General features: G+C 37.1%; 3 protein-coding genes across 10 annotated transcripts; 2 read left to right on the forward strand and 1 right to left on the reverse strand.

The window, feature by feature from the left end:
- The first annotated feature begins 545 nt into the window (after positions 1 to 545).
- Positions 546 to 8,550, forward strand: LOC140771157 (carboxyl-terminal-processing peptidase 1, chloroplastic). Of its 3 annotated transcripts, XM_073112586.1 has the most exons (14): positions 549 to 1,107; positions 1,879 to 1,998; positions 3,016 to 3,153; positions 4,161 to 4,265; positions 4,353 to 4,521; positions 5,123 to 5,199; positions 6,324 to 6,368; positions 6,518 to 6,601; positions 7,098 to 7,136; positions 7,219 to 7,281; positions 7,395 to 7,524; positions 7,593 to 7,654; positions 7,752 to 7,804; positions 8,160 to 8,550. In XM_073112586.1, exons 1-12 carry the CDS (start codon positions 652 to 654, stop codon positions 7,646 to 7,648), a joined length of 1,482 nt encoding a protein of 493 aa, XP_072968687.1. In that variant the 5' UTR covers positions 549 to 651; the 3' UTR covers positions 7,649 to 7,654; positions 7,752 to 7,804; positions 8,160 to 8,550. The 3 variants fall into 3 exon arrangements, with proteins under 3 accessions (XP_072968688.1, XP_072968687.1, XP_072968689.1); XM_073112588.1 differs by lacking the exon at positions 549 to 1,107 and having other exon boundaries at positions 2,981 to 3,153; XM_073112587.1 differs by lacking the exons at positions 7,752 to 7,804; positions 8,160 to 8,550 and having other exon boundaries at positions 546 to 1,107; positions 7,223 to 7,281; positions 7,593 to 7,611.
- Positions 8,551 to 9,208: 658 nt separating this feature from the next.
- Positions 9,209 to 15,439, forward strand: LOC140771155 (uncharacterized). 6 transcript variants are annotated; one of them, XM_073112581.1, is made up of 9 exons: positions 9,209 to 9,428; positions 10,451 to 10,561; positions 10,954 to 11,677; positions 12,970 to 13,158; positions 13,282 to 13,373; positions 13,673 to 13,732; positions 13,823 to 13,892; positions 14,593 to 14,796; positions 14,895 to 15,439. In XM_073112581.1, exons 3-9 carry the CDS (start codon positions 10,961 to 10,963, stop codon positions 15,276 to 15,278), a joined length of 1,716 nt encoding a protein of 571 aa, XP_072968682.1. In that variant the 5' UTR covers positions 9,209 to 9,428; positions 10,451 to 10,561; positions 10,954 to 10,960; the 3' UTR covers positions 15,279 to 15,439. The 6 variants fall into 6 exon arrangements, with proteins under 6 accessions (XP_072968682.1, XP_072968681.1, XP_072968683.1 ...); XM_073112580.1 differs by having other exon boundaries at positions 10,451 to 10,537; XM_073112582.1 differs by having other exon boundaries at positions 10,483 to 10,561.
- Positions 15,440 to 15,454: 15 nt separating this feature from the next.
- LOC140771158 (chlorophyll a-b binding protein 40, chloroplastic-like) lies at positions 15,455 to 16,516 on the reverse strand. The gene has a single exon (XM_073112589.1). The coding sequence runs from the start codon at positions 16,427 to 16,429 to the stop codon at positions 15,629 to 15,631; it is 801 nt and encodes a 266-aa protein (XP_072968690.1). The 5' UTR covers positions 16,430 to 16,516; the 3' UTR covers positions 15,455 to 15,628.
- Between the last annotated feature and the right edge of the window lie 392 nt (positions 16,517 to 16,908).

Below are 16,908 nucleotides of genomic sequence, written 5' to 3' on the forward strand. Positions count from 1 at the left end.
AGCAGGCGAGTGCATACTATTTTAATTCACCTGTCAACTATATAAATTTTTTTTTCAAATGGTTTGCACATGATATTGATTTTGTGATTCCCTATTAGGTTTCGTTTTCTATGTATGAGTTATATTTTTAGTTTTTTTTTATAAATTAATGTAATATGTATAAGGTTATATGATAATTTGATAAAAATAGTTTTTATAATGAATATAGGAGGAAAGTGAAGAGGTGGATAGAAGAGAAGAGAGAAGAAGAGAGAAAATATGTATTTCTATACTAATATTATTATAAGTAATTTATACGTGACTGACAAATACACCATGATAGCTCGAAACACTTGTGGTAGCATCACTACTAAAAAAAATTATATACAGAGAAAAATAAGAATGTTGACAAAAAAACAAAGATGAGCTATTTAATTTAATTTCTATCATATCTTCTTCATGAATTCTAACAAATTCTGTAGATATCTTTGAAAAATAAGAAAGAAACTATATCAACATTGCTTCTTCTTCTTCTTCATTGTTTCCTCCGCTACAAATAAATAGCACCATCCAAAAAAGAGGAAATAAATAGAGCCGGATAATAAAATCGTCGCTCATCTCCTTCGTCAATAGTGAAGCTCAAGAGGAGGGTGTTCTCGTTCCAATTAGAGGATGCCTCCCGTCTCTTGCTGCTTCCACTCCTCACTCGTCTTCTCACTCCCACCAAGACACCAATCTCACCACCGCCCCAAAACACTCTCCTCCTCCCTTCTTAATCTCACTACCAACTATTCTAAGCCACAAACCATCAAACGCCTCCCCGGCACCCATACTTGTCTCCAAAACATCCTCTTCCGAGCTCTCGCCGGAGCTCTCTCCTTCTCCCTCCTCTTTTCCGCTCCTATTCCCTTCGCCTCCGCGTCGGAGGAGCCAATCCATTCTCCTCCGTCCGAGCTCTGCAGTGAAGAGGCGGCCGGGGCGGAGGAGGCGGCGGCGGCGGCTACGCCAGTGGGGGAATCGCCGCATCCTGTGACGAACGAGGAACTCGTGGAGGAGGCTTGGGAGGTCGTCTACGAGAGCTTCCTCCCTGACGCAGGGCGGCGCCCCTGGTCGCCTGAGATGTGGATGGTATTGGTTGTCTTCTTGATTACATGAATCCGTGTCAATTTGTTTATTTGTTTGTTTGTTTGTTTTTTTGGTAGTAATTGACCGGAGATTGTAAAAATTCTTAGTGGTAAGAGTAAATTGGAACAGTGTATTGAGTTACATCGCTAGTATCTTTGGGAGATATCCTTTCTTGCTGCTTGATGTGGAGCTTGTTTTAGTGGAGAAGGACATGGATTGGAATTATTCTTACAGAGACGAAGCAGAGCACTCCACAGATTACTAATAGATGATGATTATATTAAAGATGAAAGGTATGTAAAAGAATCATGATGCATTAAAAAAAGGAAGATTGTGGTGTGAACTGTGAAGAGCTAATGAATTGAGATTAGGTTATGCTTCTTCAGCCTTGAGTCAAGGAAATTTGTCTGGATCTTGTTAGCACTGTCCAAAATATGTTAGAGACAGTTAGATTGCAGAGGATCATGCAATTACCTGCCATAAAGATATTGCAATTCTGGTAGTGGAAATAGATAAACAGATGAACAGATTGTTAGAATTTAGAAAAGCAATATTCTAATATTTTTTTTGATAATTTGGAATTATTGTGATTACTTCATGAAGCATTGTGTTCATTTTGTTCATCAGCATTTTACTTAGATTATCTGTATTTTCTCATAGGTTGAAGCATCTTCTGATATTGATTTTTATTTAGTTAACTAAATATATCGAAAACTGTTCTCCATATCTTCCAGTTGTTTCTATATTGTGATTTTCCATCTTTAAATGTCGCAGCAAAAGAAGCAAGATATCCTTCAAAGCAAAATCCAAACAAGATCTAAAGCTCATGAAATCATTCGGAAAATGTTGGCTAGCTTGGGTGACCCATATACCCGGTTTCTTCCTCCCGCAGAAGTAAGTTGATTCCTAACTCCCTTCAAAGGTGATAAGGGATTTATGTAACTGGTGTTTCTTCTTGCCTTCTCATGGTTCACTCTTGTAGTCTGTCATTTCATGAGAGAAGTGATATTTGATCTTGTGGAATTCTAAACCTTCATAATTGCTATTTCACATGTATTGTAGCTATTGCCTACTGATAGGGAAATGGAAGTTTATTTGGATATTGATGTATCACATATAATTTCTATCTCTGAGAAGCAAGTCAAGCAACAGAACAATTAGTTATTTATTTGGATATTGATGTTAAAGAGAGGTTCCAAAAATTTGCTTTCACACTAAGTTAAAGCGACCAAGTTAGGTTGGCTCTCATAAGTATATTGAAGAGAAACCTGTCAATAGTGAAATGAAAAAGGTGGTCATGTGGGTGGTCGTTTGTACACTCCAAGACCAAAAGTCAAAAAAGTTAGTGGGAACCGAGGAAATATGTTGGATATATGCTCCTATGATATCCATCGATATGTTCGAAAATGTTTTGGTATTTCATAGTTGGACTTCTGTGTTCTAGTCTTCTTCCAACTTCCATTAATATGTGGAGATACTTGTAAACTATTTTTGTTTGAACATATAGCTTTCTAGAGTTTCTACAATATTCTTCTTATATTGTGAACATGTTAAAAATATATTTGTTTTGTTCTTTCATCTAGTAGTCACCTTTTGTCCCTATACTAATATCTCTGATACTCATACTGCTAATTGAATGCATGTTTCTTACTCCTTTGGTTAGTACTTAATAGATTCTATTATAAAGTTGTAGGTTGCTTATATATTTGAATTGTTTTTTCATCCAATATCCTCTCTTTTCACCTATAATAGTATATCTATGCTCAGTGCTGCTGATTGGTGCATGTTTCTTATTCTTTTGGTTAAAATTTAATATCTTGCCTAGTTATACTTGTTTGAGTTGTTTCGTTGCTGTAAATACTCAATAATGTTGCAGTTTTCATCATGTAATTCTTCTATCTTGGAGGAAAGTTCTCGAAGATGGCAAAGTATGATGTCACCGGGATTGGAGTAAACTTGAGAGAGGTTCCTGATGATAATGGGTCTATCAAGTTGAAGGTATTAGGGATCATATTAGATGGACCTGCTCATTCTGCAGGTGTTAGACAGGTATCTCATTCTTTTTTACTTTTTTTCCCCACTTTGAACTCAATAATCATATAAATTTATTATTGTTAAAATTTGTTTTTGTCAATATTCCTTGCTTTTGGGCTGTTCTTGTGAACTTCCTATACCAGTGATTCTAAAAGCACGTAAATGCATTAGATGATTATTTGTGGCCTTCACCTGTTGTTTGATGTAGTACATGTGGAGGTGTATATGCCTCTAACAAGAATTTATGTTAATAGAGGGGCTAGATATTTGTTCAGGTTATTGTCTTTTCACTCTTCGATAATTTGGAAGCCACCCTAGCTGCAGGGTGATAATCAATATAACTGGTTTTGATTTTTCAGCCTCTTCTTTTTCCCTTGCCTTGGTATATGTGTGCTCATTATTCTTCTTTTTCCATCTTTTTTAATACTTTTCAGTTTCATTAAATGCTCTTTTACTGTTTTGTTATATTTGTTAATGCTATTGTTTGAGCGTTGGGACCTAATATATAAAATGCTAGATTTTATAGCTAAAGTGATATTATTACAAATCATACTACTCGTTCTCTCTATCTTTATAATTCTATGGTGTATTTTGAAGTCTTTACCTTTCACATAGCATACTCTACTTTTCATATATTTGTTATTCTGGATGCCTCAGACATTTAGGTTCTGAGAAACCTTTTTCAACTACTTTATCTATCTTCTTATCTGACAAATGCTCCTCAAATCATTGGCTAAAAGAATGTTACCTTTTCATCTATTACCATCTTAATTAAATATTTATGATTGTATTTCAGAAAATTTGCATAATATAGTCGTGTAGTGCTTTATTATGTATTAATTCTATGCAATACGATCTATATTGATCACATTAGTTGAAGTTCTCGAGTTTTGTCTCTGTAGTAGATGTTCTTTCAAATTTAGTTCCAGTTCAAATTGTTGCTGTCAATTGTATTGAAATTTCTGTTGTCATACTTGTCAAGTAATGGCTTTTCTTTTGTTTTTAATTATCTATCTTGTCAGGGGGATGAGCTTTTGTCGGTTAATGGCATAGATGTAAGGGGCAAGTCAGCATTTGATGTATCATCTCTTCTACAAGGTCCGAAGGAAACTTTTGTGACTATTGAGGTTGTGTTTGAGAAATTTTGTTAGGTATAGCATGAGGATTCTTCTTTATTGTTTTATAATGTTCAAATTTAACATGTCCAACTTTAGGTTAAGCATGGTGATTGTGGACCAGTCCAGTCTATCAAAGTGGAAAGACAAGTTGTTGCCCGTACTCCTGTATTTTACCGCCTGGAGAAAATGGAGAATGGAGATTCTTCAGCTGGATATATTCATATAAAGGAATTCAATGCACTAGCAAAGAAAGATCTGGTCACCGGTATGTTTCCAACCACTTAACCTTGATATTGATTGTTTTTCATTTCCTGATGTGAGAATCTCACTGGATCCTATTAGTAGAATAATGTTCCCTGTGCAAATTGTCCTCATTTAGTCATTTAATTGTCTGTAGCAATTTTCTTTCTTAAATGTGATGCATCCAACTATGCTCATCCTTCTCTTTTTTCTGTTGCTCCATCTCTTCAATTTCAGTGCAGTGGTCTTGACTCTTTTTTAAGTGTGCATATATATATATATGTAACAGTAAGATGATGATTTCTAACCTTAAAATGGTAGCTTGATTCCTGAAACCCTGATAAATAATGAGAACATAAACAGGTAATATTCATTTGTCGAACATAATCATGGTTATTGGCCCAAAGTACCATAAGACCCCTTATGTTGTGCTCTGTAGTTCAGAAAGTCTATGACTCTAGTTTGAGAAAAGATGTACTTCCTTTTGAAGTTTTGAAACTCTTTTCTGCTTGCAAGTTCATATTTGAAAACTTATTCAATTATCTCACATGGCAAGAATTTGATATGGAAGTCGCTTCAACATGGTTTATTTTTGTGTTGCTGAGACATGCTTTTGACTTTTGCAGCACTGAGACGCCTTCAGAGCTCTGGTGCCTCCTATTTTATTTTGGATCTAAGGGATAATCTTGGTGGACTTGTACAAGTATGTAGATTACTTGCTGATTGTCTTTCATCAGTTATCAATTATCACACACATTTTTCTCTAAATGTCATGAGCAACACTTGGAGTCCAGAATAGAGAAACTGAATTATTTTGTCTTGAAAAACTGAACTCTAGTTTAACCAATATCATGCATCAGGATTGCTGACATGATAGTGTAAGCAGTTACTGCACCCACCAACTAGTATTTGATGGACCTCAGCAAACAAGTGCAAGAATCACTTGAAAGGATGCCAAATTGCCAATAACTGTGATGGAAAAACAATGACTTATCGTGAAGACAGAATTTAGAAATACAGAAAGGATTAACTATTAACTATTAAGCATATGAGAAAGTAAGCAACTTCAATGATGCACATTGAGTAAACAAATTTGAGCTTTGAAGTATACAAGGATGGTGCTGTAATTCTCTATGTTCGTGCCAAGGCTAATAATAACCAGAAATTGTCAGTTGACTTTAGAAATGAATTTGACAATCCTGCCTACGTTTCTAGGATTATAAGAGATCTGGATATTCCCCTTTATACATCATGGACGACCACCTTTACTCATCCTCAACACTGACACCAAAAGCTTCTTGCTCCAAAACTTATTTCAATTTTGATCCAAAATTGTATGGAAGTTTGTAGGGTTGAATACGTGAATCCAGGGAAATTCACTAGTCTGCCAAAATTTGAGATCATTGATGAAGAAACAAAAGGAAATAAAGTTAGAAGGAAATTGATAAAGGAGGTCATTTCTTCACATGGTAATATAAATTAGAGGCAACAAACTAGTTCAGTAAGAGGAGTCTAAAGTTTTAAGAATAAATGTTATAATTTGTACTGTGTCTAATAATCAGTTTCAAATATGGGAATGGTGAAGAGAAAGAACCCTTAACTTTGTGTAGATGTGGATTCACATGCGAAACAAGTGTAATAATGGCTAATAGTAATACCAGATGTGTATAATCTAACCAAAGAGCCAAATGAAGCTCATTACTTGTTATTCCAATTTAGGAACATTGACTGTATGATTCAAAGATCCCTTTTTTCTCCCAAAAAATTTATCTTGTACTTCTAAATATTTTTTACTTGCTTCTCATAATCTCAGCTTCATTTTAACAGGCTGGGATAGAAGTTTCGAAGCTCTTCTTAACCAAAGGAGAAACAGTATGACTCTCCCAATATTTGATAGTATTGTAGATACAGTAATTTTATGATGCTTCATACACTGAATACTTTCCTTTACATTTCCTAGATGTTGGTCGTTAATAACATTGCAGTTCTCATTCTTTCTTATCTTTGGCATATATCTGCAGATTATCTATACAGTTGGAAGGGATCGCCAGGTCCAAAATAGTATTGTTGCGGAAACTGGACCTTTGGTTACCACTCCTCTCATAGTATGCAAATATAGCACTTATTTAGTTCCTGTTACATGTACGGACTATGCTTAATGTTTAAACACCAAGTCCTCCAAGTCAAATTCAGAAATGTTTGGCTCTGAGCATCATGGTTAAAATATAAGTTGCAGTACATAATATGTGCAATCGTTGTTTATAGTAACAAACCAGAGGGTTGGCAGCATTATCTACTTTAATTTATTCTATTTTAAAATTTTGATTTACCAAGCAGCTATCTGCTATGTTTCTCTGAGTTATGGAAGAAGAATTTTATGATGTAGGAATACCCTCTTCTCTGAGGACCAAATTAGTCAAAAGTGCTAAATGAGACGGAACCAGTTAATACTTTCAATTTCAATACACTGGAAAACTTTTGCTGCTGTCACAACATTGACTTACCAATGCTAGTTCTCATGTATTGCTAGAGGAGTATTAGCATAGACATTTGCCACAATAGAATCTTGACCTGGCCATTTACTTGCTTCTTCTTATGCAGATCTTAGTGAATAATAGGACTGCAAGTGCAAGTGAGATAGTGAGTGTTGTGAACAATTTTTTTTTTATTATCAAAGTTTTCATTGTTGTAAGGAATCATGACTTGTGAAACTTCTTCTTAGGTAGCTTCAGCACTTCATGATAATTGCAAAGCTGTTCTTGTGGGAGAAAAGACTTTTGGCAAGGTATGAATGATACTTATCTCATCTTTTGTGGCTCATCTATCTGCATTGTCTGGGAAGTGCTGAAAGACTGATTTTTCTTATTTTTGTGCCTTTATATGTGAGAACCTTTGAAGGGTCTGATACAATCAGTTTTTGAGCTTCATGATGGTTCTGGTGTGGTAGTCACTATTGGAAAGTATGTCACACCAAGTCACCGGGACATCAATGGAAATGGGATAGAACCTGATTTCCTTCGTCTTCCAGGTATTCTTTCTTTGTCAAACTCTAGAATAAAATCTGGGCATTCAGTAGTAATTGATTGTTGGTTGCAGCTCTAAATGAAGTCACACATTATTTTTCACGGTGCCAATTTCGAGGGGTGGGATAAACACAGGTGTGTCATACTTCTCATTCATCTACTTTTGTCAGTGCCTCTATCTACTGATTTGTTTCTATGTTCTTATTAATGAGCTATTTTCTGTCAATTCTAGGAGAGTTTCCAGGTGTCCAATTGCTGTAGGACCTGTTCGGCAGCCTCATCAAGGTATCCATTCGATAAATGGCTATCCTAGCAAGTGGAGATGACCTCTTAAAACTTAGCTATTTGGTTAATCATTTGATCATGTTTTTTTAGATTTGATACATTATTAGAAACCTGGGAGATGCATCATATCTAACTTTTAGAAAGGTTGTTCATCAATCAAGGAAAAAAGTTGCTACTAGACTGCATGTAGCTTGTTGAAAGATAAATCCAAATACATGGGCAAAATGGAGCGTTAAGGACACCTACACTAACTATATTAAACTGTAATTGTCGGTAGATAACGAATATATCTTAGCACCACTATAATGCTTATGAAAAGTAATATTCTGCTTTTCTCTTTCTTTCTTTTATGCAGGAAAGATATTCTCCTAAGATGAGAAGACGCGTTTTTGCCTTCTATTCAGAAGCTCTTCATGGATGCAGACTTTCCGGCATTGAGGAGAACTCCAATGTGAAGATGATAATTGAATCATAGCTTCCTCTGATGGATATCGGAAAAAGCTGGTTGGTTTACAAGTATTGCCCACTAGCTGCATTTGGTTGAGTAATCGGTAAATAATACGTGGAAAACGTCATCATGCTTTCTTTCATGTAATAATGAGCTGATAAACTGTATAGTGATTAATGATATTCGTTCGGTAAATCTGATAAATCTTGATGTGCAGTTGATCGTTCAAATTTGTTGAGTAGGAGAAAATAGACAGTGAGATCTAACTGAAATCAGGTTGAGCCTTGTGTTTTCTTGGAAGTTTTCTACTATCCTGTCGCGCCCTTCCTACTGTGCTTTTTGCAAGCCTTTTCCAGAGAACATCTTTATTTACATTAGTTGGGAAATTATCTTCTTTCTGCAAGATGCTCACTTTCAAATTACGATTCGAACCCGATCCGATTCTGAACCCGATAATGGTCCAATTTCTCTCCTACATATTTGCGTCAATTCTAGATCTGTCGAGGAACGATGGCCAGTCATTCTCCTATTCTCTCTGCCAGACAAATTGCCACCATTCATTTACTCGGGATCTCCATTATACGGATTTTTTAAAAAAAACTTATTATTTAAAAATCCAAAGACGGTAAGATACAGATACATTTAAGGTTTACTAAGTTTTAAAAATTAATATACTAAACTGTTTAATTTTAATTTTAATTGAATGCGGCGTCATATTATTGTTTTAAACTAAATATCGTCAAAGTAATATTTTAAGTCATCGTGTTGTCGAACTAGCATGATTGAGATTTCAATCAAGTCGAGTCTTTAATCAAGTCGAGTCGTTAAACCAAATCATTAAACTACTAAACTATCAAATTATTATTTTAATAAGAATTATTTAGGGTTAAAGTATATCTTATAACCTATTTAGCAAGGGTATCTAATCTTTTCTCTTTTTCTTTTTTATCATTAAGGGTATCTAATCTACTGGAGTGGGTTGGTCCCGGCGAACTTTGTCGAACCTCAGCTGCCTTCATTTGATGCACCGTTCACGGAACTAGCCACCTCTTCTCTGTCGCCAAGTAGTGGTGTGGCCTAACCGACTGTATGTATTTGGCTCTACCTCCTAGGCAAAAGAATGACGAAAAGTTCGAAAAGTAAATAGCAGCAGCCACTCCAGTTGTTCTTCAATCTGTAATACTTCTCTCTGTCTCTTGTCCCCTTTTTTTACCTTTTTTTTTCGAAAATTTCGAGTAGAATCCTTGTTCTTCTGTTATTGTACTTTTTTCTTTTAAAGTTATTCTAGGTGCTTTTATTTGGAGGACAATCTCCTTCTCGGAAATCAGAAATACCGACCGTTAGCTTCAATTATTATATAATTTCTGCAGTTTCTTCATTAATTCTATGCGATTTTTTACTTTTTGTTCTTTGGTATCCCCATTTGGTTGGTGTTGATTACAATTTGGTTACACGATGACGTCTCGGAGTTGGGAGCTATCGCGCGAGAGATGTTGGTATCCTATACCCTAGCTTTCTACTCGCAAACAATGTACTTTTCGTCTTCTTGCAGAAGTGATTGAAATGTCCTTGCTAGAAAGATCGAATGAGTTTTTTGGGACCTAATCTCCATGAGAATCTAGAGGTCTCAGGTGTGATGTTTAAAGTAAGGGCTCGTCAGTTTCAGTAAATTGAAGGACATATTTTTTAACTATTTTCAATGGTTAGAAGTTCTCTAATTTTTAGGTTGAAATTTTAGGTCATGCACAGGAATGTGGAACTACCAATTTGTTTATGTGAAACTTGAAAATATAAATAAGTGATATTGGCGCTTATATTGCATGTTCGATATTGTAGGGGGCGTCCCCAAGTTTGGGGTGAAATCTTGTGTCAAATTAGGAAAAAGTAAAAAAAAAATTCAATGCATATGCAAGTAAAATTGATGGCCATTGATGGGTAGATCTTGCAGATTTATAGCTTTTATGTAAATTTATGGTAAAGTTGCGGATATTTTGAATACCACTATTAGTCAGAGTGATGACAGGACGATATATGCATATATGAATCGTGCATATCGTCTTGTCATCACTCTTTATGTATTGTTCTATGAATTGTGCATATATGAATTGTGCAGCCAGACATGGGTTTTATGTTTTGTTTCATTTTATTTATTGTAAAGGTAGCACCTTTAAATGCTAGATAACATGAGATTTTTGTAGGAACATTTTGTGACATCTACTCCACAACTCAGTACTGAACATCACTGGAGAAACAAGAGGAAAGACGGAAAAGAAGAAACAGAATAGGTTTGTCTAAGCTCTTAATATCAGGTGACTTTCTAGCAGGAAGATTTGACTTGCATACATAATGGACCAATAGGTTAACTGCCTTTGGTGTTCAGCTCTATTTTAGTATCTCTTTCACTATCCTAATGAAATTTTCCTAATAGGTGAAGATGCTTTCTTGTATGTTAATATGAAGTGATCATTGTGCATATTGTTTTCCAGTTCCTTTTCACATATTCTTGAGTTTTGGTACATCATTTGCTGTTGTCCTTATTATTTCTGGATAAGTTCTTGTGTTTCTATTGTCATATAACTATCTAAAAATGGGTACTTATGGCTTTCCTATATAATTTTAGGCAACAGAAGGATCTTCATTCTCTGGATTGTCATTATTCATATAGCGACTAATTTATTGCCTTATAAACATTTCATTTCAGATAAAGAATGAGCGAGACAAATGACCTACATTCAGATGATATAAGCAATAGATGTAAGAAGCAAGAAGTCAGCAAATTCAGCTTGAGCAAGGATGCTCCACCAGCCAATGAGCTTTGGACCGATGGGCTCATCTGTGCTTTTGAGTTTATTAGAGGTCAGCAGACACCAAATTCAAATTCAGATAAAATCTTCCCAAGGATCCATCATATACACCGGAGAGAAGGTTTGAATCCAAAGAAACAAACATTAAGATGTGGACCCAGTAACCTTTCTGTGATTAATTCAAATGAGAACAGCTTATCAGAATCCACATCACTTATACAGCTTAACAACAATTCTTCCAAGTTAGATGCCAATGAAGCTTCTCAACCTGATGACATTAAAGGAAACCCTATATATAACAGGACAACTTCAGATAGCCATTGGGTTCCTATTGGATGGTCTAGGATTTCAGAATTGGTTCAGAGGGTCCAGGTTGATGCTAGCTGGGCCTCCCAGCAAATAGATCTTACTGACGATGAGGATGATTACACCGTAGCTGATGTTGCAGCTCCCTACTGGGAGCGTCCAGCAGGGCCCACTTGGTGGTGTCATGTTACTGCAGGTCATAAATCCATAGATGCATGGTTAAGTAATGCTCACTGGTTGCATCCTGCCATCAGCACTGCTTTGAGAGATGAGAATCGGCTCATCAGTGATCGGATGAAACACCTCCTGTATGAGGTGATCTATTACTTATAATACCATTTTCATGGAGTGGTTATATTTGCAGTTCTAACATGCATACATACTGACTCGCTCTCACATTCTCACACTCTCTTGTGGACACGAACAACACACATGCTGGATCATCTCATTCTTTTCCCCTGCATCATTTCATTCTTCACGATGCAAGTCTTAAAGCCTAATCTATTCTAATCATTCCCAGCACAGCATTGATTATCTTCTTGAATCAAACCATCTTATGTAGTTGGGCTTTTGATACTCAATGTTTATGTACTTGCTTATCCATCATTAAAAATGAATTTGTTGATAAGGCTATGCATTTTGCATCTATACCACCAATTCTTTGGATCCTGGCATTCTGTTGCTTGCATTAGACCTAGGAGGATGAATATTCTCCACATATTATATTGTTCTCTTTCTATGAATGCACAATGTTACATGATTACGTCAATCTACCTGCTTGACTATTCCATTGAATTCTTGTTGAAAGACAAACAAATAAAGCAGACATATCAAAACTGGAGAACAAGAAGAATAGCATGCATCTTTTTATTGATTTCATAATTCTAAGTTGGCACCATTGAGATTGAAATTTGATGTGAAACCATATAGGAAGAAGTATAACTCCGCTAGATTAGAGTCATTAGATCCTCTTAATTTAAAATATTTAAGTTTAAAGTAGCATTATATAGTATCCTTTTCCACTAGAAAGAATCTCCTTTGTGATGCTCAGTAATGCAGGAACTCAGCTGAATAAAATTTTCCTAGAGAATTGTATGCTGTTGAAATACGCTCGGGAATATTTATTTGATTGATTTGTACAAAATATCTGAAGTTTATTGAAGCATACCTTATATGTCATTACAAACCATTAATTCAAAGTGAGAATTCTTTTCACAAGCCCGCCAAAGAATACTCTTTGGCAAGTGGGAGAAGTTGCTTCATGCAGGTGCCTTGTCCTTTTCGTATTGTAGACAGGGAATCTGACTAAGAATGACTTCATGAAGTTTATTTATTAGACAAGACTAGTAGGGATTTTGAGGGTGCTTTTTTTTCCCAGAAAAGATCATCTGAAGAAGAGGTTTCATTCTTACTAAAATCCTCATATGTAACTAGTAAGCCATTATCTGTGGTTGCATATCATAGAGTGGTAGTGCTTAAAAGAATATTTCTTAAATTCATCTACAATGTTCTCCAGTTTAGTTGTTTTAATTATGTTCATGTCTTACCACTATTTGATAGGGATATCCCAGTATGATTAATTGGGCATGGCTGCATTAACTGTTCAGGTCCCAGTTAGAGTTGCAGGTGGGCTACTCTTTGAGCTCCTGGGTCAATCTGCTGGCGATCCATTTAAGGAGGAAGATGACATACCGATTGTGCTTCGATCGTGGCAAGCACGGAATTTTTTAATAACTGCATTGCATGTCAAAGGTTCTCCATCCAACATAAATGTGTTGGGGATAACTGAAGTTCAGGTATCTGTAACAAATTTCCCTAAGTTGTATAATATTTCTATTCTATGATTCCATCTAAAAGATGATTCCTCAAATCCATGGATTTTAGCTCATTGCTTATTATAGTGGTTTAATTCTGTTCAGGAGCTTCTTCTTGCTGGTGGAAGTCAAGCTCCTAAATCAGTTCATGAAGTCATAGCACATTTGGCTTGTCGTCTTTCTCGATGGGATGACAGGTGACCTTAATATAGTCTCTTTTTTTCCTCCTTCTAGTTTATAATATAATTAAAAACTATGCTATGTCTTGATCTGAAGGGGTTCTTACTATAAGTTTGTTTCTCTAGTTGAATAAAATTCTGGAATGTTCACATAGTTGATGGTAGTTTTGATGTAGATTATAGTTTATATCTTCAGTTATTTTTTCAGGTTAGCAAATTAGCAGCAAATTTGAAGAAAAGTCATTTTACTTGACTAGTCTAATTTGTCAGTATTTGATCATATGAATTCTGTTCTGATGCATGATTTTTTTCTCCAGATTGTTTCGCAAATATGTGTTTGGAGAAGCAGATGAAATTGAGTTGAAGTTTGTCAACAGGTACTACTTTATGGCTGATATTGAATACTTTGGCCTTTTATGTCGCTCACAGTTAGCTAAGCTAACTACCTAAATTGCATTCATGACCAGGAGGAATTATGAAGATTTGAATTTACTCAGTTTAATACTGAATCAAGAAATAAGGAGGTTGGCAACACAGGTAATGGTCACACCACTTCTTAACGTTATTGCCGTTGTTCTATTTGTAGGACACTAACGTAATACTTTAGCTAGATTTCATTAACTTGGGAAGGCACCATTCTCTTCATATCTATGGCATGCATCAAATGTGCTCGGGTAATTGTGACAAATAAATTATGGCTTCATTATATAAATTGTGAAGTGCCACTTTCACAACCCTTCTGTATGTGTTCTGCTTTTCGCTGCATGTCATTTTGAATGGATTCTGTGGGCAGTTTAAATTTGCAGGAAAAATATTAAACGGTGATCATCTATTATATGCCAACTAGAACTTGTCTCAACTTATATATTATGCTTGACAAATGCTATTGATCCTTGTATTCTTGGAGACCTCATGTTTTTTGACATGTATATCATTTAAGGAGTTAGTACACTACATAAGATCAGTTATCAGTTGATAGCATATCCTTTGACTGGAATTATTCAGCTTCTATTGGAAAATGAATTCAGGTATTTCTCTTATTGTTCTGATAAATTTGTTGCGTCAATTTCAGATTATTCTATTATTATTGATCATTATGTTTATAAAGGAGTAATATGTCTACTACTTTTAGTTTGATTAAGTTTATCATCAAATATTCATGTATAGAAGGCAATCTATGCCTGTATGCATATTCCAATTGTTCTGGTGTTGATTATCTGAGCATTCTCCATACCAGGTTATAAGAGTTAAGTGGTCACTGCATGCGAGGGAAGAAATCATATTTGAGCTTCTCCAGCATTTGAGGGGAAATGCCACGCGAGATATGTTGAATGGTATTAGAAAAGGTACTAGGGAAATGTTGGAGGAGCAAGAAGCTGTGCGTGGCCGATTGTTTACTGTTCAGGATGTTATGCAGAGCACTGTTCGTGCATGGTTGCAGGTATATAGCTATCAGTTATAGTTCCTTTTTTATCTAAATTTCTTGAGAAACAAAGCTACGAGCTGAGCTGAGTATACTTTGACCATTTTGCTATTCAGGATAGAAGTCTCCGCGTGACCCACAATTTGACTATTTTTGGAGGTTGTGGGCTGGTTCTTTCCATAATTACAGGTCTCTTTGGGATCAATGTCGACGGCATACCAGGGGCCCAAAATACTCCATATGCCTTCAGCTTGTTTGCAGGAATTCTATTTGCTATAGGAATTATCCTGATTGGAATTGGAATGCTTTATTTTGGATTACAAAAACCGATCACTGAAGCGAAGGTTCAAGTGAGGAAGTTGGAACTCCAACAGCTGGTCACCACATTTCAGCATGATGCAGAAGCTCACGCAAAGGTTAGAGAAGGTCTCTCCACGCATGACTTCCCTTCCTCTGCTTCTGATGCGATCCCTGAGACGGGGTACCTTCTTATTCCCTGAGAGTTATTAGGTGAAGTTCAGAAAGATTTAGGCAATAAAAGCTCCAAATTGTATATAGATCATTTTTATCATTTCCTTTTACCGTATTTTGTATCTTGAAGTTTGAATAAGACATTCTACATTTCACCTAATAGAGAGGGCCCAAGCTTTGCTATGCAGTCCACGACAGCACTATGTAATGGATAAACACACTTTTGAATTCATGCAAAGTATAGTAGATTTGCAAAGTGATTAAAGAAAGGAAGAACTTTATCAGATATAATACTGATATACACTCCCTGCCGATAGATCTTAACTTGGCAGGGGCCAGGGAGCAGGCAAGAACTCAACTCTCAGGGGCCGGAGATTACTCACTTTCCAGGTACGAAGTTGGTGGCGTATGCCCACGCGTTGTTGTTGACGGGGTCAGCAAGGTGGTCAGCTAAGTTCTCCAATGGGCCCTTGCCGGTCACAATGGCCTGAACAAAGAATCCAAACATGGAGAACATGGCCAATCTTCCATTCTTGATCTCCTTCACCTTCAGCTCTGAGAAGGCCTCAGGGTCCTCTGCGAGGCCGAGGGGATCGAAGCTACCGCCGGGGTAGAGTGGATCGGTCACCTCCCCGAGTGGCCCACCGGCGACGCGGTACCCCTCGACGGCGCCCATCAGGATAACTTGGCAGGCCCAGATGGCCAAGATGCTCTGAGCGTGCACCAAGCTTGGGTTGCCCAAATAGTCTAATCCACCCTCGCTAAAGATCTGGGAGCCGGCCTTGAACCACACGGCCTCGCCGAACTTGACACCATTGCGCGCCAAGAGCTCGGGGAAGACGCAGCCGAGCGCCCCGAGCATGGCCCAGCGGCAGTGGATGACCTCGAGCTCCCGGTTTTTCGCGAAGGTCTCGGGGTCGGCCGAGAGGCCGGCGGTGTCCCAGCCGTAGTCCCCGGGGAATTCACCGGTGAGGTAGGATGGCGCCTCGCCGGACAATGGGCCGAGGTACTTGACACGGTCTGGGCCGTACCACTGGCTACCAGAGGAGACAGGCTTGGGCTTGGCGGCGGTCTTGCGCATGGTGACACGGCCCTCTCCGAGGATGTCGGAGGACGAGGGAGCGAGCTTCACCGCCTTGCCAGCGAGGGAAGGCGAGGAGAGGGCCATGGTGGCTGCCATTGAATAGATTGGAAGTAGTTGTCTCCTAAATGGGTTGAGCTTGATGGTGTTGGAGATGGAGTGGAGGTAGAACGTGCATGCAATTATATAGGATGCGAAGGACGATATGGATATAAGTATGGATATAAGTTCTTATCTTTTTTATATCTTTATGCATCTTCTCATTGGCCGATGACGAGATAAGTTGGAGCTGGCATTCGTCCAGCCGTTGGATTCCTTGTTTGGCAATCGATTTTTGATTTTGGGATATCAGCAATCTGAAGTGGAATATTGCATCTGGGTTCTACCAAACAGCATATGACACATATACAGTGCGGATGAATCAGAGATAGGTCGATCGATTCTGGGCCCAAGCTGAGTTTTCTCCACGTCGGACCTTTACCAAGCTTCTCTGAATAATTTGGAGAAATTTTATCTTTGCAAATCATTGTATAAAATACTTGTGAATAATTGGGCACAAATTTGCAGTTTAAGCATCT

The sequence above is a fragment of the Typha angustifolia genome, chromosome 11, assembly GCF_048772165.1.
Source record: "Typha angustifolia cultivar Huaian chromosome 11, ASM4877216v1, whole genome shotgun sequence".
Taxonomy (NCBI): Eukaryota; Viridiplantae; Streptophyta; class Magnoliopsida; order Poales; family Typhaceae; genus Typha; species Typha angustifolia.